This window comes from Channa argus, chromosome 18 (assembly GCF_033026475.1).
Source record: "Channa argus isolate prfri chromosome 18, Channa argus male v1.0, whole genome shotgun sequence".
NCBI lineage: Eukaryota > Metazoa > Chordata > Actinopteri > Anabantiformes > Channidae > Channa > Channa argus.
Genome location: NC_090214.1, coordinates 10,000,293 through 10,024,330, shown reverse-complemented (window position 1 = coordinate 10,024,330; position 24,038 = coordinate 10,000,293). Strand labels below are relative to the sequence as shown.

The window sequence follows — 24,038 nt, the reverse complement described above, 5'->3', positions numbered from 1 at the left end:
TTTACTGCCTTGTCTTTTTGCTAGGTGGTGAGCTGCAGCTCATGTTGTTCTTTAGCTGAACAGCACTGTGTTTAATAGTCAAGGCTTTTGGTATTGTCAGAATCAAATATGTGTGAGTTTATTTCAATGGGGGGTCCATTCCAAATCTCACTTTCCTCCTGCTTCAGTTTCTTTTCCAGTGTATAAAACACTGTAAGGAATCATTACATATACTGATCAGAATTCAGTGACATTTGTAGGCACCGCTTCACATGAATACTCTGTGGTCTGGTCTGTAGGGAAGGTCTAGCTTGGCCACTTACTGTATGCTTGAGGTGTACTACTGTATGTGCATATGTTTAGAACACGCCTGTTTGAATAAGGCCTCTTTTGTCATTAAAGTGAGTAATGGGGGCACAGGCAATAGAGTGCCCAAGGGAAGGCATCAAAACCTTTGTCAGTCTGATATTGTTTCAGAAAATATTTATTCAGCTTCAGCCTCATTACTCTCTCTCTCGCACACACTCTCTCTCCTTCCTTTCTCTGCCCATTTTCTCCTTCTTTGGTTTCCCAGGGACCTATGTGGGAACAATAGATGTGCAATTAACGTGGCCCAGGCACGGGAGAGCAAGCGTTTGATGTTCCTGTTGAGTGGCCTCCTTGCTGAGGGTAGGAAAGCAATGTTTGGCTGTGCTCAGGCTTTACTGTGTGTTTTCCTTCTTTCTGAGGCATATTAGCTCCCAGATTATTAAAATTCTGGCCGTAAATAAGCTGATGGCAGCTGCAATATGCCAGAAATCATGTTTACAAAGCCAAGGCCCTCATTATCTCCCCAAGGCCTAAAGTAGGAAGACAATGACAGCCAGAAAAAAAGAAAATGCTTTTAGCCCCCTGTATGCTCACTTTTAATCTACTCTTCTACACTCTCATTTCCTCCTGTGCCACTTTCTCTCCCACTTAGTGGGAGGTGCATGAATGAACAATTTGTAGTCAAGCTAATACTAAAGCAATGGTAACAGATGCAATGAAAATTTCCAGCACTCGTGTTTAGAGTGACTAAAAAAATAAAAACAGAGTATCAGAAGGTTTTGATAGTTCAAAAGCAACTTCCTCTGGATTATACACGTACATTGCATAGTGTCCATTGGATGAAACAATGGGACTGGACAAGTGCAGACAATATACGGATTCATTATTTAATTGTTCCATACACCTAATTGTAGTCAGAAAGTGGATGGAGTGTGTTGTGCACTTTACAATTTTAACCCAATATAATATATAATATATACAGTAATATCCGACCCATGTATGGTCCCATGCAGAAAGAAAACTAAGGTTAGCGTGGGTGGTAGGTCAGACTTCCAATCAAAATTTTACTTCCAAAGTTGTTTAACAATACATTCATTGTAATATATTTGACATATTAGTATGATCCTAAGTTTAATCATATCATACTTTCAGCACAAAAAAGAGAAGAAAGTGAAAGTTGGTTTAAGTTTTACAGTGTACCAAATTGTCTTTTGGCTTGTCCCTTCTTTGATTTGGCATGAGTGTTTTTGTTTTTTTTTACGCCGGATGCCCTTCCTGCCCCGGCCCTTCCTCCTGCAACCCTCCCATTTTATCCGGGCTTGGGACCGGCACCTAGGTAGCCCCTGATGGCTGGGCGAGCCCACACCTGGTGGTGTGGGATTCGATCCCGTAGCCTTCTGGATCCCAACCCAATGCTCTACCCAAAGAACCACCAGGCCCCCATATTCAATACAAACCAAATTAGTAAATGTCTGCCAAATATTCAAGATTCAATGGCATTGAAATAAACAATATTAACTCCAATGAAAGACATAATTTTCTATCAGATGCTTCAAAATGATTAAGAATTTTTATTTATTTTTATTCCCATTGCATTTTCAACAACAAATCAACTGACCTGCCTCCTACCTCTCTCTTAGGCTTAGATATTTGGGCTTTCTTTTGAGACATCATCAAGACAGAGAAAAACAGTTAGCGCAAGAAGAGGACTCCATCCATTGGAGTGGTGCAGCCAAATTAAAACCATGGCCAAGAGGACCAGAATCCTTCTTTAAATGTGGTTCAACTGAAAAAGGACACTGAAGAGCATGCCCAATTGTACAACGGCCATTTTACAGGGAACAACATTTTGGGACGCCATGATTTGGTTTCAATTGGCTGTCCTGGCAACCCAAGAAGTGAGCAGTAGCATTTATAGACATGGCAACCTGTGTCTCCTAAAAATTAAGTTTTTATACATCTAAACTCTACAACACAACTACATTGATATAAGCAAATGCATTAGGTTTTCTGATAATATAATATATAAGTATATATAGTGTGTGTGTGTGTGTGTATGTATGTATGTGTGTATGTATGTATGTGTGTGTGTGTATATATATATATATATATATATATATATATATATATATATATATATATATATATATATATATATATATATATATATATATATATATATATATATATATATATATATATATATATATATATATATATATATATATATATATATATATATATATATATATATATATATATATATATATATATATATATATATATATATATATATATATATAAAATCCCAGTCAGGCTTTTCTTTCAGTCAAAATGTCCAATCTTGCAGTTCAACACTATGGTGTGTTTTACTGCAACGTAATTATTTTGTACTAGGTTAAATTTAGGGAACAATTGCGACCTGGCTTAATATAGAAATATTTCACCAAGCTGATTTTCTAAACTTGTTCACACACAGGAGCCAAACTCCGGTCTGCAGTGTGACAGCTGAGCTCTCTGAAAGAGCCCAACAGCTTTTTCTCTGTTAAAAAATGTAGTGTTTCTTTAATTCTAAACATACCTCACACTATATTCTATCCACTGCAAGCATCATTAAAAATGTAATCACGTTCACAGTTTAATTGCAAAGGACAGCCATCATCCTAGAAACTTGTGGCTCTGGCCACTGCAGCAATGAGAAGATGCAATTTGGGCCACACAGACAACAGAATTCTTGTGTGTACGTGTGTATGTCTGTGTGTATGTGAAGTAATAAGCACAAACACTTAAATAGTACACACACACACGTACTACTTGCAAACACGCCTGCATACACTGCACAAATCAAGAAACAAACATAGTACATACACTTTCAGCACAGTGGTGGCAGGTGCTTGTTCTAAATTTAGTTGTAACATCAGTTTCTTTGATCAGTGGGGCTGCTGATGGACGGCAGTGAGGGTCAGAGTGTGTTTTCATAAGAGATGAGGGGAGAAGGCGCACACTGTGTCACATAAAAGCCTGTTGCTTTGTTGGGAAAGTAGAGTGAAGGAAGTGTATATTGAAGTGTGAAGTAATGAGGAGGGTGTTGGATCCTGACAGGCAAAGCATAAGCAAATGTGAGTCCGCACAGACGCTCACACACTAGTGTCACATGCTTTCTCACAACCGCACATTTGGTTCAATGAAAAGGAAAATGTTAGTGATCCACAGAATAAGCAGCTTGTAAATATTCAACGATTATATTAAAAATAAATATTAATTCTGTATTAATTTACAGAAAAGATGAATGATGCATTGATTACCTTCAGATTTATCTAATCTAGGAAGTGTAGTATTCTCATACTGATGAGAAGGCATAGAATTGAGGTTGGCGAAATTGATGGGTGCTGAAGTTTGCCTGACTCAAGTTACAAGTCCTCATCACAGAAATAAAAGTATCTTCTGATCTTGAAATTTTTGTTGAGTTGTTTAGCCTTAAGAAAAATTATGATCATGCTTTATTTGCAGATGCAAACATTGTAGCAGAACAAATGAGACATTTTCAAATGCAGAATGTGGAGACAGAGCACTACAGTTTAAAGGTTAGGTGTTGTACAATTTGAATATATATATTCAACATCAAATTTATGCAACAATGTTCCTATAAAAATGGGAGTACAAAAAGAGAAGGATTACTTTGAAGAAGATAAACAAAAAAACACAGCCCAGAAACAGGGGAGGTTTGGATAAAGGTAAAGGAAGTACTGTATTTTATCTCCAGTGTTTTCTTCTTTGTCTTCTTCTGTGATCCATCTCTTTAATTGTGTCTAAGACTATCCATTTGGCTGTCACTTTAGATCTGTTTCTTCTGAAAACTCATCTGCTCCTTATGGCAGCTAATGGAAGCAGCGTGGAGGTGTGGCACTCAGATGGCACATTGGCAAAGTGGCCTCAGTGTCAGCATGGAGCAATAGCTTCCAGTGATGGTTTTCAGTGTCACAAGCGAGGAACAGTGGGTTGGGGTTCTGAAAGTGAATAAGGTCACTTCAGCAATTCAGACAAAATACAGCAACATGAACAGGTCTTGTATGTCAGGGTTTAGTAATATGACTGCACAGGTATTAGGCATAATTTTCCTTTAAAACAAACAAACTGAATAAACATGCTTCTGATAGTATGACAACAGTACCAGAGAGTGCTGAAATATCGGTGGCGCCTAAACAAATTGGCAAAATGGAAAAACTTTAATATACTCTGCAGAGGATTTAATGAAACGGATACTACTCGTGCAATTGCTGCCAGCTGCAGGGCTCTGTTTGCAGCTGAAAGGGAGAGAGGATAAATCAGAAGTCAAATGCCAATACGCCATCGGCCAAATCTCTCAACCTGATGAAACACAAGAATAATCAGATTTGGAGACGCTTTTTGGGAGTGGAAGTTCTGGGGGAGTGGGAGCGTTGGGTGATGATATGAGCAGAAGGGACAGAACAAGCAGTGCTTTTTCCTGACTGACAGACGGTCCCAAACAAGCCTCTTCTCTGGGGCTTGGGGGGAGCACAGGGTTTCGTCCTCAGACGTGATCCTGCAGCAGCTTGGTGAAAAAAGAAAAACTCGGGGAAAAATGAAGTTCTTTGTGGAGGACCGAGGATGCGTTGGTTGATTTGTGGGTCAGATAAAGAGAAAGAAACTTAGGGGTTGACAGATGAATTAGTCTTGGCAATTTTTTGTTATATAATGCTTTCATGTGCTTTTGTGTTTGCTTTTTATACAGAGGGTCAAGTGAATTTGGGTTTTTAATATTCTTCTAGTGCTTCACATAGTATGGATTGCGTATTGCATAACATTACATTTCTTGGTGTATTTGTGTGATTTGTGTGCTTAAAAACACAAACATGTGATATTTCTCTAGTTATGGTTGTCCTTGGTGCCAAACCTGTGTATTTGTTTTGCTTGCTGCAACTTTTTCATCTCACTCTTCAGTTAACACAGATAAGGACAAAAGAAAAAGACTGAATACAACAGAAACATGCAGTAGTTGCCTCTGATCAAGCTAAACATGGGACTTCTCGGCTGTGATTTGTGCACGGCTCTGTGAGTCTTATCACACCATCACTTGGTCTGCCGCTGACTGTTTGCATACATTTTACAATGACATGCATTTATCTGTAAACGCTCAATGAAACATGAGATTCCTCTTGAATGGGGTATGTAATAATTCAGGACATGATTCATCTATCACAGGCAGAGTATGTTTAGACAGGAGAGTTTGTTACACCAGTCATACTGTTTTTTGAATTTAATACAGTGAGAATTTTATGACATGAATAAAAATAGCTGTAATTTTCTGCTAATGTGAAATTGCACAGGTTTGCAACTTTAAGCACACTAACTAACAAAACAAGCAAGCTCTTACATAAACCCTTTAGCTGAGTCCGTCCTAATATTTCTGTTTATATGTCACCTAATGTACAAATGTCCATAAAACTTCTAGTGAATCAAACATGTTAAAATTTGGTAGAACAGGTTAGTTTACATCTGCTCATGTTATGATAAATACCAAGGTTCCAAATTCCCCAAAATACATTAGTACCATTAAATAGTAATATTTTTAATAAAGCATAATAAACATATTAAATTGTGTTAGATGCATATTTGAATAAATATAAGAGCTGCCATTAAATTGTGATTTAGTTTATATTAAAATAAAAAATAACATTTAAACTTTGGCCAAGTGACACCAGAAGGCTTAAAGTTTGGACAAATGCATTTTTGTAAATCAGTTGTACATGTTCTGTCTAGGTTTGGTGATATCAGAACTTTGCCTGAAACATTATGGCTCCAACTTAAAATTATTGTTTGCATTTTTGACTAAAATATGAAAAATACAGCAAAAGTTGTTTTTCCTTTCCATCAGTGCATCAGCCTTTCAAATCATTTTTAAATGAAAACAGGCTGCCTTTTATTATTTTAATATTTAGTTTATCTGTTTGTTTGATTATTTTTCTGGACGTATTATTTTTTTCCCCAAAGATAGAGGTTTTAAAGCTTCTTGCTCCTTAGTGATTTCATGCTTTCAGCGGCCAGGCCCTGGAGACGAGCTCTCCGTGCAAACTGTGATAATGCAAACACGTTGGCCACACAGTGACAATGTCAGACTGAGGAGACGCTTTCAGATGATGTCAACGGGCCAGCTGTTTGTGTGACTCGTACTGATCCACACTATTCAACTCTGACAATGGGAAAGCAGTGGCAGTCGCGGCAGAAAGGGAGGGCGGGGGGCAGCAGGCTACTGTAATGTGGAAAACACCGGTGTATTTGCAGAAAGAGACGTTACTTCACTGTGATGTTTTTTTCCTTCTCTGTTTTCCTTTAACCTCTGTTCACAATAACACCGATGCTGTTCTATATTTTGTTTAGGAGTTGCAAAGTGAAGCATGAGCCCATGAGTATGTGTGTGTGAGTGTGTGTGTGTGTGTGTGTGTGTGTGTGTGTGTGAGAGGTGGCATGCCAACTATACAGTTTAAAGTATCAGCAGAAGCAGGTAGGAGGCAAGTATACAGTGTGCGCTGTGTTTCAGTGGAGCCTGGACCGACACAGCAGGCCTGGGTCGGATAGAGAACAGCCAAAGATTTATGAAGACAAGACAGCAGGCACGTATTTTTCAGCTTCACTTTTATGATTTGACGCAGTAAAAAAAAAAGTATTTTTTTTGCTGGATGCAGTTGAGTGTAAATATGCCTCGATTTGATCACACAATTAAACATTAAACGCATCTATAAATGGAGTCAATGTACCTGGTCATATTTATTTTTATTTCGTGTATTTCGTGTATAGCCATAATGATAAATAAGTTAACAAATATCTATTAGAGAGTTTTTTTAATTATTTGTATTTAAAAGTGAAAATAAGAAAGTTTCAGTGTCTTTTTATTGAAAGTAAAAGAAAAAAGCCTTATTTCGTAACTTCTCTCAATTATATTTTCAATTAAAAAATGATCCTGTCCTATAATTTAAAACAAGTCCATTGGCTATACTGTAATAATAATAAAGTTATTTGTACATTTCTATCTTTATCATAGTACCTCTATGATGCACTGTGTCCTGTCAAAATGGGAGTGAATGTGTGTCCTGCAGTTCCGTAGCGCCATGCAGTGGCAGTAAAACTCTTTCAACGTGGTTTCATTTCGTTTTTGGTGTCTAAACTGCCCAACAGTGATATATGCTCATCTTGTGTGTGACTGTGCTGTGTGAAACACGTTTTCCAAACAAGATATGATTCCTGTTTCTTACATGAAGTCCGTGCAAAAACTGACTTCATATATATATATCTAGATATAGATATATAAACACACACACATATATATCTATATCTATATATTTAAAGATATATAGATATGTCTATATAGAGAGATTCTATATTAAATAAAATTGTTCTTTATGGTTGTAATGTATGTATGTATTTATTTATTTATTTACTTTGGCATTGGCGATTTGAATTGTTAGACAATTATAGGCTTTTGCCCGCGGAAAAAAATAAATGCCTATTCTCTGACCTTAATCGCGTCTGGCTATATTTTTTCAAAACCAAAATAATCCTAATACTGAAACAACTTTGATGTCAAGAATCAAAACGGTTTTGGAGGAAAAACCCTAATAGCCTAATTGGGTCTATCAAGTAAAATTGATACAATAACATCCCTTCGCCCCGTTCAAAGAATGCCCAAAGAAAACAGTGACACTTCTTTTTTCTTTTTTTTTTTTTTGGTGGTCTAATGGCCCCTGCAATTTTCCTCCACCCGGACCTATTTGCCGAGGAGGGGAGGAAATATTACATGGGTCCATTTGAGGAGATGTTTTTTCTTTGAAACGGACTCTCCAGGTCGCTGATGGGGGGAGTTTGAAAACATGTCGAACTCAATTAGCGCTTCAGAAATCCCACACGAGTCCAGGAGGGAATTTTAACTCCAAAATAATGTCAGAGAAGTCTAAAATTTTAATACAAATTTACCCTGGTGTAACGGTAAATAACTTCAGTTTGGCATATTATTTCACAGTATCTAGATTAATATGTTTGTTAATTAGTATGTTATTCGTTTTTTTCCGCGTCATTGTTATATCGACACTATTTGAATGAATGTATTCGAAAAATAATAATAAAATAATTTGAATGAGAAAAGTACTGGCCAAAACGCATTATCGTATTGTCTAAAACTATTTCTGATTTTTTTATCTGCTACCCCGGAAAACGTAAAAACTGATAACATTTTAAGAAGCGTCGCCATTAAATATTTCCCCCATTTTTTAACAGAGAGTGATGAAAGACAAGGTGTTCTGATTCTTTCATTCTTAACATTATTGCCTAAAAACCCATTTTGTTACAAATCTTTAAAAAGTTGGTAGCGCATACGTTTATAATAAAAAACGATTAATTATCTGATCAACGATTGGTTAGCTGATAAACTTTAGAAGACAATTAACATCAGTTCACTCCACAGGACACACAACATTTCAGTATGTCAATGCCAGATTCGTCTGTACATTTAATAAATAAATAAACAGATAAAATCATAATTTCTGATTTGTTTTGCTCCTCTTTTCCACCTTCACGCAAAACGATATAGGCAGAAGGAATATGATTATACATCATGGCCATTTCAGTCACATTACATCAGTGATGATACTAGTATCATAGCAATCATTTACCCCAGCTGCCTATTAATCACCCTCCATTAGTGTCTTTTACTGAGCTTTCAGAGAGGTTCCAGGATGCCAGTCCATGTTTCAGGATAAATGAGTCATCTGGACAACCACAAAAATACAATAACTGACTTTTGTTTCTTTGTGGCACTCCTTTTTTGGTTTTTCTGTACAACATGAACACAGGCAATAACTAAAATATGTTTCCTTGCTACCATCAGGCCTGGACGTGGGACAGGATCTCATGGGATTCGAAAGGCCGATGTGGAGGGAGGGAAGGAAAGGAGAGAAGGGAGAATCACGTACAACACTTTAAAAGAGGAGGGTTCTCCATCTTGCTTTGTCAGGGGGCCCGCTGACATGGGGAAACATCTGCTGCGTAGAAATAGAGACTGATGACTCAAATTATATGCAGTCAGAGGGCCTGCCAGCTTAGATGGGGAGTGAAATGGCAGAGAATATGGATAGACAGGATCCGTTTGACCCCATGGTCCAAAAGGTATGAATGCAAAACATGGAAAATGCAATCTCTCCTCCTAACATCAGGATGTTGGTGTGTGTCAAAGATTAAAGTTAAGATAAGCCGGAACATGTTTACCACAAGTAGATGCACAAGTGTACCTGACCTTGCGTGCGTACTGGAAGGACCACAATAACACACACGTCAGTGTGGTTATTTGTTGTCTGTGTCTAATAATCAACCACTTTGGCATTTGATCTTTCAGCTGAGAAGTCTGTCTCTTGCTTGTTCCTTGTTGTGCTGGTCCACTTGAGTGAAAATAGAATTTTTAGGGGCACATTTACCTCTTGGTTTGCTCTGCAACAGCAGCTCGCTGATGCTTTTATGATTAGTACAACTAAATTAGAACCAGAGCAAGCAAAGCAGGAGAAAGACAAAAAAAAGAGAGAGAGAGAGAGAGAAACTGCTCAAGCAGCCAAGCGAGAATCACTTTGGTCTGCTACCTTTTCCTTGCATTGATACACACAAGCAATAAACCTTTGTGTCAAAGAGATGAGTGTTGTCATTGTTATTGTAATGGTAATCACTGTATATAGAGCTCATAGCACGAGGAAGTATTCTTGATGGCGTGTCAGCTGCTGTGCTCATCAAAGCATGCAGGTACAGCAAGAGTACTGTATTCCGTCAAATTTCTCCACCATAATAGTGTTAATTTACATGCAATTGTGCTTCCTCCATGTGAATAACAAAAAAGAAGCTGAAAAGTGAGAAAAGAGGAATGTGTGCTTATGTTCTCAGTTTCAGCCATCGTAGTAAGCTGATTTATCTTGCCATAAGAGGCAGGTCTTGAGAATATGCAAGGAGAGAAAGATAAAGGATCATTATTATGTGTTCCTCACTCTTCTTTCTTTCGAATGGCTGCAGGGCTTTGCAATTCTGGCTTTGATTTTGAGCCCATTCTCCAATGTGACTTGAGTGGACTAGCTGAGCTAAGACACAATTTCCAGGAGATTGCAGAGTAAGTGCCTCTGGCAAGACCTTTTTATTTATATGGCACTTGACTTTCCTCATCTCTCTCTCTCCTGTTTGAGAGACAGAAAGCACAAGAGGGAGAGAGAGTGTTTTTAACTGTTATTGATTGGGTTTTAAAGGGCGAAAATCACTATGAGATGCAGGTCAAAACAAATATTAACAGTACAAGCAGACTGTATTTAGTTCATTTTTGCACTCGGTGCTCGAAAAGAAGAAAATTATACTAATCTGGTGTTTAAAGGCTGGAGACTACACGACAGTTTCTTCACCTCATCATTTAAAAAAAATATTACTGTCACAACTAATAAGTGTATTCAAAGATTATTACACTACTCAATTTATTTGGTCAGAAGTTTTTTGAACAAAGGGGGTGTGATGGATATAAATTTTATACTGAGCTTCTGTTAAAACTATTTTATTATGTAAATGTATAGTTCATCTGTTGACTAACAACTCTCCCTTGTGGGCATGAAGGACATTGCACGAGCAATGAAATTGTCTTCACCTTCTATTTATGTGTCACTTTCTTTATTCTGCTCAAGTTCCATCATTGATTTTCCCTCCTTTATAAGAAATAACTAATTAGAAAAATAATATTTTGAGTAAATTAAATAAAAAAAATTGTTCTTACATGAAAATACAAATATTTCTCACTCCAGCTTATCTTAGAGATCAGTAAAACAGGGCAGTTATAATAGTACAATAGCCTCATTGAACTTTTGAATTTATATTAAATAATGATTGAATAGAACAAAAAGGTAAAACAAGGAATACAGTCAAACAATAGGCTGTTGCTAAAACACTGCAGTTGCTAGGCAACAAAAACAGGAGCATATAATTACCTGTGTGAGTGGAAGTTTTCATTAGCGTTCATAACGTTAAAATTCACTTGGATTTAGTCACAGGTGTACTTTTGGATGTTTTATGGCTGCTTTAAACATCTCTCAGTCAATCACAGCTGCAAACTGGAACCTCCTCTTAATAATTAGGTCAAGTAATTAATAAAATAATGAAACAATGAGTGTGGAGAGGCTGTGTTTTACATCTCAGAGGCGTTGATAGCCCTCATTATGCTACCATAAGGGCTGAAGTGTCCGATGTCTTATTGGTTATAAGACTGAGCAGAGACACTCTATGCTTCTCTCTTGGAACAGAATAAATGTTGACTTATGAGTCTATAAGTGCATGTGTACATTTATTATTCTAAAAATAATTAGCAATTTTATAATAGCATCATTTTGCATGCCCTAAATAATGAAGCAGTATGTAATGATTTTGTTTTAGCAATAGTTGCAGTGATACTTTGATGTGTCACTGAATGTCAAATAACTCCAACTGCAGCTTTCTAGCAGACTTACGTGGAACAGAGCCATTTCTTCTGGAAAAAATGCCAAAGCCACTCCCACACACATCAACCCGCTAATTTCCCAACTAAGAACCAGCTTCGCCTTGCTTTAACACTGCAGAATCTGAATGGAATTCTTGCATTGATTTACCAAGAAAAGGGTATTTGTGTCAATAACCTTACAGTACAGATCTGCATGCTTTGGGTGCCCCATAATCAGGAGTGATTAGCGAGGCAATTACCATAAGTTCCTCACAGAAGTATCAAAAAATAATAACTTTCATAGAAGGAACATCAACAGATGGTGTATTGCAGCATAACAGAAAATTCACAACGAATCTCATGTGTCCTCAATCATTTACATATGATCAATCCCACAGTTTATCACCTTTACCGGCAAAACAAGTGCCTTTTTATTTGTCAACTGTACTGATAAAAGTGTAATTTGGACCTTTAATGTGTGGAGCTAAACATTTATTGGACTGTAATTAGGCAGGGAAGAATCTGTGAGAGTTGTACTACATGTCCTTGTGGCAACAAATGGTCATTTTAAAAAGGAAACCTACAGGAAAAAATACATGTTTAATTAAACAAAGTTTAGAAGAGTTTCAGATATTTTCAAATTAATAAATAATAAATTTCACATATTTATATAATATTTACTTTATTTCTAAGGCACTACTGACTGTTAGATTCCTTATTATCTATCTATGCAACTGTTTACAACTCAAAAATCTATTACAATTACATTCGAAATGAATGCAAAGCTATATTAAGAAGCACAAAAGGCTGCACAGTATTATCAATTATCCTTGGTTCTTCTCTAGATAATAATTCCCCATTCAGTCTTCCTGGATCACGTATGGCATACAGTCATCAAGGGGATATAATATCCGACATAAATGACTGATTATTTTTTTCTTTGTGGTGTTTTGATGTCTGCAAGTGTGTGGCACACAGGCACTGCTTTGAAGTCAGCAAACCTTTTAACTTTCTTGATTTACATTGGTCAAGGTGTCATCCTTTGGCTCAAAGGATGTAATGCCCTGCAAGGAGAGGTTTACAGGAAGGGAAATGATAAAGTCTGTGCGCTCCTTTTGCGGGTCCCTTCTAACAAAAACTTTTTATTCAAATGCTAAGGCTGGAAATGGAAAGCCCTCCCAGACAAAATCAGATGTTTTCAAACAGGCTGCCGTGCTGAGTTGGCAGATGTTCTCTTGCTTCAGTAGGGACCCTCTAGACAAAAGCTATTGATGGCTCTCTACATTGAGTGTAAGCTGTGCCAGGAGCTGCACTTCCTTGGAGCCATCTGGAACATGGCTTAGGATTTGCTTGGCTGGAGCTGGCCTAGCACAGAAGCACTGGGAAAGTAAGGGTAAACAAATTGAAATGAATACTGATGACACAATAATAGAAACTGGACTATACTAATGTGAGCTGAGATGTTATTTCCACTTTTATTTTCATCAGTAAAATGTAGTGCGTTAATGTATTTATGTACATGGAACACATCACCTGGAGTGAATTGACTGCTTAGCAAGCAAACATAATACATTATAATAAAGTATAATAAAATAATGATCTACTCTGTTTGAATAAAATTAGAAAATAGACCTTAAAAGCTATAATTGCAGCTGCCGAGGACATAGGCCCGAGAATCAAGGCGGAATTATGTGGACCACTGCCACATGGGAAAGTGTAGACTTTAAAAGTGAATACTATTTAATAATGTAATCAGCTGCAGAGTATATCAAATCACATAAATCACTATTGCTTTCTTTATACTCTGGCAAATGGCACACGGGATAAGTAGCCTATGATGCAAGTCATACAGACATACAGTAGTGTACATCTACTGAATCAATCTATAATAATAAATTATAATTATAATAATTAATTATATTAAGTTGCGCAGTCAAAGATCAAAGTCAAACATAATTCACACCGCTTAAATTAGTTTGCACATTGTTGACAGATTGAGTGAAAGACTACAGTTGTATTTGTCCCAATATTTGTCAAACCTGCTAAACTAGTTGCATCAAATTAAAGCAGGTGTTATCAGTCTTTTAACCTTCAGCTGGCGTATAAGAGGTTCTGCTGAGATAGCAGCTGTCACATGACCATTGACTAAAGGCGGCTACAAACACCAGAAAGACAACATGCTAACCATGGGAGCAGGATATCGCTGTCCCTTTCAAGTTGAGAAAAAGCTGCAATGTTACCACTATGACAGCGTGAAGGTGCGGCCTCCAGCTGCCTCCACTTTGAACGTGGAGGACGTGTCGAAACAGCACATGCTCTACCCTGCCAAAGTCACGTCTGCCAGTAGAGCAGCCTCACGGGTCAATGTCAGTAACTGAAAAACTGTGGCCCTGATCCTTTACACAGTACAGTCGTACAGTATATCTACTATTTTATGAGGCCCAGGCGGCAGGACAGTCAACTCTGTGAAAAACCTGCATTCATGTAAATTACTCCTGTATATAATGTGTTAACTGTGTTAATGAAATAATGCGAAACTATATCAAGCTCTTTACAAAAGGTGCTACTGTGAGTGAGGCAGGAATTTGGCCCGTTGGACTCTTTTGATGTAGAATTAAAGCCAGGTTGTGTCATTTTGTGTCTTTTACTCTTGTTGGGATTCTGACTGAAATGTTTTGTTGTTGGCATCATATACCCTAAACTATTGTGATTCTAAATGTGTTTAAATCATGAATGCATATATTTCGGCAGTTTTAGAAATGTTAATAAAATAGAGTTTTACATTGTGTTTTACAGCAAGCCAGATTTTTTTTATTTAATTTTTTTTTTTGAACAACCATGTCATCTTGTTTGCTGTGCTGTAGGCAGTAACGTAAGACAAAATGTTATTGACTTCTAATTGTGTTTGTGCTTGTGCTATATCAAGCAAGACCCTGGACTCCTTTGTCCTGTCTGTAGGCCATTTGGCTGCAGCAATGCACTTGGCAAAGCCAGATAACAGGTGAATGGCCATGTTCTAATAGGCCATCTGTGGAAGACACATTGCAGTCAATTAAGAGTCCACTTCCTGCAATTGTGATGGCCATTAGACAGTCCCACCATGACAAGTGACTCTTCAGTGGCTTTTACTCTTCCGCTATCTGCTCCTTGTCATTCATGGTGTCCTCGAGCTGCCCAGTCCCTCAGAGATTGACTTCATGCCTAATTTTGTTGTCCAGTATGTTTTTCAGGGTTCTATTTAAATGTGGTTTTCCACTCAAGGTTTATGTGACCCTGATGGTCAAATAGAAACTCCTTTTAGGTACATTTAAAAAAAACTTAATTTGACTGACTGACTTTTGTATTTTTTCCCAAGCTCCCTGAGGGCAGTTAGCATGACATTGGTTTGTGAAATGCTGCTTTGATTAAAAGTTTCCAGCAGCCGTCAGTCCTGATTTTGTCTTCAGTGTGAGGACAAAATTGGTTTTGTAGCTATTCAGCATTTCCTCTGCTAGTTAATGTTTTTAACATACCAGCTAAAAGAGATAAGCACAAAGAAATGACTTATTTAACACAAGATGTTTATTTGCTTTACTTTTTTTCTAGAGGAATTTATTCAGCTCATGAGCTAAACACGTTCTAAAATTAGATGCTGTGGTTGGATTGGAAAGACGACAGATGGGTGATAATCACTCAGCAGTTATCATTCACTATTTTGATTTGCTTCAATCAACTAGTCATAAATATTAATGCTTATCTTCACACGTTCAGAGGACATCATCTCCACACAGTCGTATTCGAAATGACAGACATATTGCTTATTGTTATGGCAAACCCTTAGATGTTGGACATCAATTTCTTCTCTTCCTCCTTACACTGCTTGTACATGTTTGAGCTATTGAATTGTACTAAACAACAGCCATCATTTACTAAATATTTCTAAAATATATTACATTTAATTAATAACAACTAGTAAGAAGAAAAATAGCTTTGTGACAACATAACAAAACCAAATAACTGTTTTTTGAATGTATGTGGTTGTTTGTAGAAACTGTCTGACCCTGATACCTAGCAGTAACCCTCGGTATAGTGTAATGCATGCATTCTTTCTAACACACAGAGGTCAAGGCTGTTTATGTTTTATTATGTAATAGATCATAGGTTAATTGTTGTTGGAAATATTCAGATCAACACCACACTGTAAGAATACAGCTAGGATACAGATAATAGTGTTATATTGCATAGCAGCATATTCTGAGTCGCTATTTATTTATTATTATTGGTTTGTTTGATTGAAACATTTACTGTTTCAACCATAAAAAATATAATATGCACAGTCCATTCCCACTACACAGGATCTCGCCTGTTCTGCTGTTCTGCTTGTTTGCGAATCAATTATAATTATTTTTATTTATAATGTTTTGAGGTTTATTTTGTGTAATTTGGAGTAATGAAATTGAACACATTTTTAAAAGTATTAAGGGTAAGATAAATATACAGTAAAATGTATTTTCCCTCTTTAAACGTGACAGTTTAATATAATCAGGTAAAAAAAATGTGTTTTTAGCCAATTATTAAAGTTTACTGTTAGGTTACCAAATAATCTATGACAAACATAAAATAAAAATATAGTGTAGAAGTTTACAGCTTTGTGGACTAAAAGAGCACACTGAACACAACACAATAATCAAGAATTTTAATAATTTACTAAAAAAAGAGTGTAAAAGTAACAGATTGCTTCCACTAAAGTGGATCTGCTTGATATTCAAAGTGATGACAGATGTAACAATTTTTTGCAAACTTGCCCATGTCTGTACATTTGTGTACACTTAACTTGGCAAATCAACTTCTTGGCTGTAATTAAATGAGTTTTGCGCTGTATATTATATATCAAAAAAGATCACAGCAAAAAAAATACTTTGATATGAATCACTTGAAAGTAAACCGACCAGCATGAAATATACAGCTTTGAGAAATTCCAAAAAGACACAGCTGAAAAGTGTATATACAAACATGTTAGAATTCTAACAAAGAGCAGACTGAGTGAAGCTGAAGAGGCAGGCTTTCTAATGGTTTGCTTGACATCATTTAGGAGAGCCAATGAAATAAAGCATCATTCTTAAATATTTAATAACCTCCAAATGTTCAAATACCATGGTCTTCTATTGCCTATTTCAAGTTTTTTTTAGCAGAAGAGGAACACTTGATAAATATACAGTATACTGTATCTCCTGCATCAATTATTTTAATTTAAATTCATTAAATAAGAAGCTAAAATGTTCATTATTTTGTAGAAAAAAAAACATAAAACAAAACTGAAATGCATTTTCCTTGAATAACATTTATACTTGTGTTCACGTTTAAAGAGATGGTTGCATCCATCCACATCATCATTAAGTGCCTGCTTGTAAGAGGTAATATATATTTATGTATATACATATATATCAAATTCTATGACATGATATAATTTTTATAAATATGGCATCTTTACAATTGCATTAAAATGACAAATTTGGAAAAAAGGCCTTAATTTCTAATTTTCTTGTTTTAAATATTAAAAATAAGTCTCAATTCTTTGCAAATGTGTGTCTTACATCATAAACAACACTTCTGTCTTAACTGGTCAAATAATTTCCACTGTGTTCATATCTACAACACTTTGGAAGGTGAGGAAAAAGTGCCATTATCAAATGCTCCCCCTTTGGAGTAAATGAGGACCCCTTTCAAAGTAAAGAGAAAAGCTTCATTGTCCCACTGCAAGTCCCGAAAAGTTCAACAGTGCAGTTCTATACAAAATGTAAAAACATCATTGATGTAACAAAGCCACATGTTTGTGTTGTCATGCTGTTTTGCTGGTTGTACAATATTATGTGGCCATGCACCGATGTCCCTTTTCACAGGTGAGGATATAATGAGAATGATACAGAGCTTCTCTGTAAGTGTCATTCACAGATGCTTCAAATGCCAGTAAGAGGCATCATCCATGTGGGACAGCATGCTGTTTAGATAAGGAGAAAGACATTGTGATATGTCAGTAAAATGGGCATAGTTTGATAGATCCTCCTGTTTCCCACTCAGAAAGCACCATAACTGACACTAGGCCAGTTTTGAAAGTACAAACTGTACTGGGTTTGCACGGTGTCACAGTTAACCAAAGTTAATGTTCAGAGCATTTCACTCTACTTCTTCATTACATTCCAGGCCTCTGAGAGTCCAATTTGCCCTGTCCTTTACTTGGACATTTAATCCATGCCTACCCAAAACAAAAGAGCTCTAGTGCTCTCTGGTGCCCAGAAGGAGGAAGCGTAGGCACAGAGAATGTGAAGGTACTGTAACTGTCAGACCCTCAGACTTGTCCTCGAAGTTTCACACACCTAAAGCATGTTCAGGATGGCATTGTACATTTGGATCAGTACAGCCAGGTGGACGGGCAGGCAGGACTGGCGATCTTGGGTGGCAGGCGTGCACGTCAGCCAGGAGAGGGCATTGTACTGCTCCAATACAAACCTGTGTTTGAGAAACAAAGTACAATCAGTGACCATTTGTAAGAAATAAAATGTATTTATATAGATATCATTATACATTATAACGTAAATTGTCAAATTATTTTTTGACATTTAAAATCCCCCCTTGCTGTCCTTATTTTAGTGGACACTGTTATGAATAAGTTTTACATTTTTAATACTGGTTAAACAGAATTATTACAATTGTTTTGGTATCAGCAAACAACTGATGGCATTTTGCAGCTAATATAAAAAATAAAAAAAAATCATGTTTTTGTGTTTCATTCTGTTTTACTTGCATCGTAATTTGGCTAGGGTGTATCCTACCTGCCACTGGGATCAAGTTCCTGTTGCCCCACAACCCAACACACGGTAAGCGGAATGGATATGCATTTGTATATCCATTTACATTATTTAATATTTTAATCAGGATACTTATTTTTTAGGTTTTTTACTATTAAAATTAGACCAAAACAAAGCAAATCATTAATGCTAAATAATGGAACTTAATGGAACAATGGAAATCGAAACAATGGAAAAGTTAAACATACCCATTTCAGGTACTTCAATGGGTCACATACTTTTACTAGAAGGCTTTACACGTTGGTACATATGTTCCAGTATCTGTTTTCACAAGCAGTGTTATACAGCAGATCACTAAGAAGTCTGAGGGTTCAACATGTGGCATGCGTTTACCTGAGTACATCAGAGGTGGTCTTTGAGTCCAGGGGGTGAGGGGTCCTCTTAGTCTTGTCTGACACCAGCTCATCGGACTGGGCTATGGAGATGTGATGGTGGAGAGAGGCCTGGAGTGAAGAAATAAAGGGCACAATGTCAAAGCTTAAGCATTCTTGGATGTACAGTGACTAGCTGCACGTTTATGTATTTGTCCTATCATATAGTTTAAGCATTTCTGAATGGCTTCTTGTTCTAATTAGTATAGATATCAGTATTTCTTTTGACCTGCATATTTTCCTCTCTTAAATGAGGAAAATCTTTATTGGCAATTTCTCTCTCATTCTCTTGCATACAAACACACCACACACAATGTCTATAGTACCTTGAGGAAAAGTGGACACTGGCTCTCAGCCTGTGGGCAGGAGGCCCAGAACCAGTGAGGAAGTCCATTGGCTTGTGCAGTGGAGACGTAGTAACCCAGAGCCAGCGGTTGCTGCTTCAGCTCCTCTGGTGGATTGTCCCTGGACAGTAAGCGCTCTCCCTGGCTCTAAACACACATTAGAATGCCAGAAATTTAACACAACCACCATTGTGATTCGGACAAATCTTGGGTCATGGCCCATATCGTTCAGTCATCCATCCATATTTTATATTGCTCAACATTTTCACTGGCAACAGTACGTTGTTTTCCTTAAACATGAATACAGTACCTAAGTGAGTCATGTTCAAGGTTTTGCAAGAAAGCATGAAATATAGGTTCAACATACGTGAAAATGTTTGTATCCTCTTATTTTGCAATGCAAGAGAGTTTGTTTTTTATTTATTTTTATTAAAATAATATGAATTGCAGATCACAGTGCTCAATACTTCAACAATTTTAGTTCTCATTACAATACTTCATCAGAAATTAATTATTTTCAGTTCAGTTATTTCTTTTTCTATTTATCAAGGGGGATTCAAACTTTTTTACCCATGTGATTTTCATTATTTTACTATTGTTTTTTTATATACACCCCTTGACCATTTTTGTTACTTCTGATGATGAAAAAACATTTCTACTTGTTGAATATACATTATTATTAGGTTTAGGATTAGGCATTTACCCCCTTACAATGAAATGGCAAAAAAGCCTTACATCATTGTAGGAGTATATTTAAAATGTTACAGTAAAATAATGAAAAACATACATTGGTGCTTTACATCCCTCTTGATAAATAATTCAAATTAACCTTCATTATTTTCTGGTGAACATTTGTACTAGTTCATGCTGATGAAAAAAAATCTTTGTTTTACTGTTTTTGCCATTTGCAATCCTTGACGATCAAACAATATACACTATTCAGTATACTGCACCATAATGTGTATTTCTTTAGGAAATACAGTTTCCAAGAGGAAATTACTGAATTTATGCAATACACTATGTAAAACTTGCTGCTGGACTGCTTTAGTTTTTCTAGGCTGTTGCCAGTTTGTCAGTATTGTATGAAATGGGGGGTAATGTAGCTTGTCAACACGTCTCTTCTCCTGTGCCTCCAAGTCACATTCCTCTGCAATTACTGTTCTTGGCAAAACTAGAATTCTGATTTTTGTTTTAGTATATGAATTGTTGACTGTCAGTAAAGACCAGAGAAAAGCAGCTGCCTAGCTTCAAAGTGAAAACCAAATGTTAACCCTGATGAGGTATACATTGTAGTTTCACCCAAACACGTCTGCAGTATGCTGAATTGTCCATAACAATGACAGATCCCAATGAAGTTTTTGTAGTTTTTAATTAACACAATCAGGCCCTATCTATCTGCTCCTTCCCTGAAAGTCAGAGCATGAGACAGCCTTAATTCCTTCTTAAAAAAACAAGGATTAAGTATTATTGTTTACATACAACTGCTTTATTTCACATGCTTGACATACCATTGTTTTCCTTATTTATACAGTCTCATGTGTGTCAAACCTTTTTTTCCACTAATCTCTCACTCACCCTGGTGTGCTGGAAATGCGATCCCATTCCCATCCCCGATGGTGAGCCAGGTGAGGGCACAGGAGAAGTGTTGGGGGAAGGGTGGAGGTTCCCTGTGATCAGCATCATGTCATGGCCAATGTCATTCTCCAGTTCATCAGGAAAGGGCAGATCAAACATGTCATCTGTGGTACAAAACAGAAGAAAAAAAAGGTCTGTGCTTTAGTATTGATATTTTAGCACAAAGAAGGCCCCTGTTAGTATGTCAAAACTATTTTTATACAAAGGTCCAAATTAATTTTGTAACCACAGTATGACAGTAATCCTGTTACCATTATTGTCCTCCGTAGGGTAGGAGCTGGGTGCCAGCTGGGTGGTGGCAGAGGTTGGGAAGACTAGAATGTGTGTACAGGAAGCATCCTGAGGTGTGTTCAGCTGTGAAGTCTGCAGGTTCAAAGCAGTGCTACGACCAAACACAGAGCCCATTGTGACTGCATCTGGAACGAAGCAATAGTGAGTTGTTTATTAATACCAAATGCATATCACTGGTGTACTGTAATATCCAACATTGCTATCACAATAACCATAAACATCGCCACTGTCATAGCCATCACAAACAAGGTGGACAAGCTACTGCACTAACCAGGCATGATCACAAGGGAGCCCTGTGGCTCCATGGCAACCAGACAGGCGCTGAGGATGGTGGGAGAGTCAGCAGCTGAAATCCCACAAATACGACAAGCCTCCCTCAGCTGGCGCCCTATTGAATGGAGTGAATGCTCCCCAAGGAGTGAGCTCCAGTCTGTTTGAGAGCGAAGACGAAGGTGCGTATGTGTGAGAGAGAAAACAAGATAAAAGCAGATTTCTTTTAATACATTGAGTAGGAGCAATACATCTCTTGAGAAAAAAACAAAAGACAATATCATTAACAATTAAAAAAGATGACACATGAATGTTAGGAAAATTGCCAAGGCATTGTCATGGTTTAATATCAGAAATTAGGTCTGAGAAAATAAGGAAAGAAAAACTTTGCATTGAATCACAGAACTTCCAGCAGATGCATATTGAATGAGTAACAAGCAGTAAACACTGCATTATGTATTTAATGTAGAGATGTCAAATGGATACACGGAGGACAGAGTTTGCAGCGACACATTGGATGTTAAAATGTGTGTGGAGGCTTCTACTTTTCCCTTGCACTTGGGGTAACAATGTTATTATAAAGATTATAAAAACACTATATCCATATTAGAATGAAGGAAGCAGGAACCTTTAAGCTCTCCGTGCCCCAGTCGGCCTAATCTGCCAATCACAATCCTCCATGGCAGTGAGGTCATCTGGATGATGCCAATGCACCACTCCCACAGCTTCTGTAGTCCCATCTTCCTGGCAGAAACCTTGGGACGTCGCGCTCTGAGGTGCAAAAATAAAAATTCATAATGTTTTACAGCATATAAACATATAAACATATAAACAGCCATTTCTCACCTGTTGGGTACGTCGATGTTGATAATGCAGGTTTCCAGGAGTTCCCCCTGCTGATCGGTGCAGGACACGAGGATCCAGCGCTGGTCATGAGATAGGCAGTACCCTACAAAGAGCACGTTGTATTTGGGAGGGAGGTCTGCCCACGTATCACCAGATTCTGGCTGCTTGGAACGAGTTGGGCCAAGGATGAATGGGGGAGAGTACAGCTGTGTTGGGCTAGGATGCTAAAGGAGGAAATTGAGATTTAAAGAGTAAAAAAGTAAATTAACAGATGAATACGTTTACTACAACAATTTGCATTAAGAAACATGACACCCGTTCGTATTGCTTCTTAGTATGACTTATGTTTACCTCTGGACTCTTTAGTACACAATTAATAGTGGACACAGGTCCGAATCCAGTCAGGGACTTGATGTTTGTTTGCTGGGAAAGCAGCCGTCTGCACTGGGAGTAACAAGAGAAGGCTAGGGAGCGAAGGTGCTGCATGTACAAATGGCTTTCTCCACTGGCCGGCTGGAGAAGATACTGGCATGGCACCACCTAAAAAACAAAACAAAGAAAAACGTTAGAAAGGGTAACAATTGTCATAAGAACAAGTTTACGAAAATGTTTAAAACTGTTGTTTTACCTGTAGGACAAGTGCAGGTCTCATCAACTCAGGCAAAGTCTGAAGCATCTCTGTGTAGCAGCGAAGAAGCCCTAGTAGCCAAATGCTACCAGCCTCAACCTCATCACCCTCTTCTTCTTCTCCTCTTGAGCTTAGAAATGCATCAACTATGTAAATAACAATAGCTGGTGGGTTGGCATGGCTGTCCACTGAGTCAGCTACTGTCGGGATGCCGATTCGAGACTGCTCAGATATGCTACGAATAACAAAAACAAAAATGCAGCTGTGTTATGCCTGTACTGGTTCAAGTGAGTGGAACAACATTTGAAATGGAGGATTATCCTCCAGTAACATTCTTACAGTTCAGGGTTTTCTGCTGGTGGGTTGGCTGGTAGTGTGGCACTTGAAGGCCCTTTAGACTCGCTGGATCCTCCTTGGTTCATCTCCCCTGTCTGGCCCGAGGCTGTTCCAATTGGGGTAGGAGTGTTTGCTGAACCGACAGCACCTGGAGCTTGCTCACCATCGGGGGCCCACACCTGAGGCTGCCCAGAAGAGGCAGGCTGGGTTGAGGGTGTATTATTTGCAGGTGGTTGGACCTTGGGAGGCAGCAAAAGACTGCCGTCCAGAGGCAAAGATGACAGCTGGGGACCTAAAAGAAGGCAAAAATGCACTTCTGGCACTCTGCAAACAATGGTAATGCTAAAACAGATTCAGTCATAGATTTAGTTTAGATATTCTCACCTAGCTGCAGCTTGCAAGCATAAGCATAAAGTTTAAGTTTAGTGAGGTTGTCGGTGTGCTGCTGCCCAGCCCAGGGTCCCGTCATCCACTGCTCCACATCCAGCTCATCCAGTTTTTCTGGCTCCACGTCTTCACCTACACGAACAAGACCATCTCTCGACACCTTGGCCAGAGGACGGTGTTTCCCAAGGCGACACGTCTGCAAATGAAGTCATTGCTACTGTTCATTCTCTCATTATAAACAATTATCACATTAAATATTTACCATAATTTAAATACCCAATGTGTTTACATTCTACTATT

General features: G+C 37.7%; 1 protein-coding gene across 4 annotated transcripts in view; it reads right to left on the bottom strand.

Moving 5' to 3' along the window:
* Nucleotides 1-16,629: 16,629 nt before the first annotated feature.
* Nucleotides 16,630-24,038, bottom strand: part of LOC137103524 (mediator of RNA polymerase II transcription subunit 13-like) — a 71,277-nt gene continuing 63,868 nt past the window's right edge. For 3 of the 4 annotated variants that reach the window (XM_067483961.1, XM_067483963.1, XM_067483964.1), the window contains exons 20-31: nucleotides 23,736-23,934; nucleotides 23,355-23,643; nucleotides 23,016-23,250; nucleotides 22,739-22,927; nucleotides 22,388-22,611; nucleotides 22,170-22,312; nucleotides 21,543-21,701; nucleotides 21,232-21,396; nucleotides 20,921-21,084; nucleotides 19,328-19,492; nucleotides 18,964-19,073; nucleotides 16,630-18,271 (exon numbers count right to left, since the gene is read on the bottom strand). In XM_067483961.1, coding sequence (XP_067340062.1) covers nucleotides 18,139-18,271; nucleotides 18,964-19,073; nucleotides 19,328-19,492; nucleotides 20,921-21,084; nucleotides 21,232-21,396; nucleotides 21,543-21,701; nucleotides 22,170-22,312; nucleotides 22,388-22,611; nucleotides 22,739-22,927; nucleotides 23,016-23,250; nucleotides 23,355-23,643; nucleotides 23,736-23,934 — 2,175 coding nt within the window. In that variant the 3' untranslated portion in view covers nucleotides 16,630-18,138. The remainder of the gene's footprint in view (nucleotides 18,272-18,963; nucleotides 19,074-19,327; nucleotides 19,493-20,920; nucleotides 21,085-21,231; nucleotides 21,397-21,542; nucleotides 21,702-22,169; nucleotides 22,313-22,387; nucleotides 22,612-22,738; nucleotides 22,928-23,015; nucleotides 23,251-23,354; nucleotides 23,644-23,735; nucleotides 23,935-24,038) is intronic. The other variant, XM_067483962.1, reaches the window with a different exon arrangement.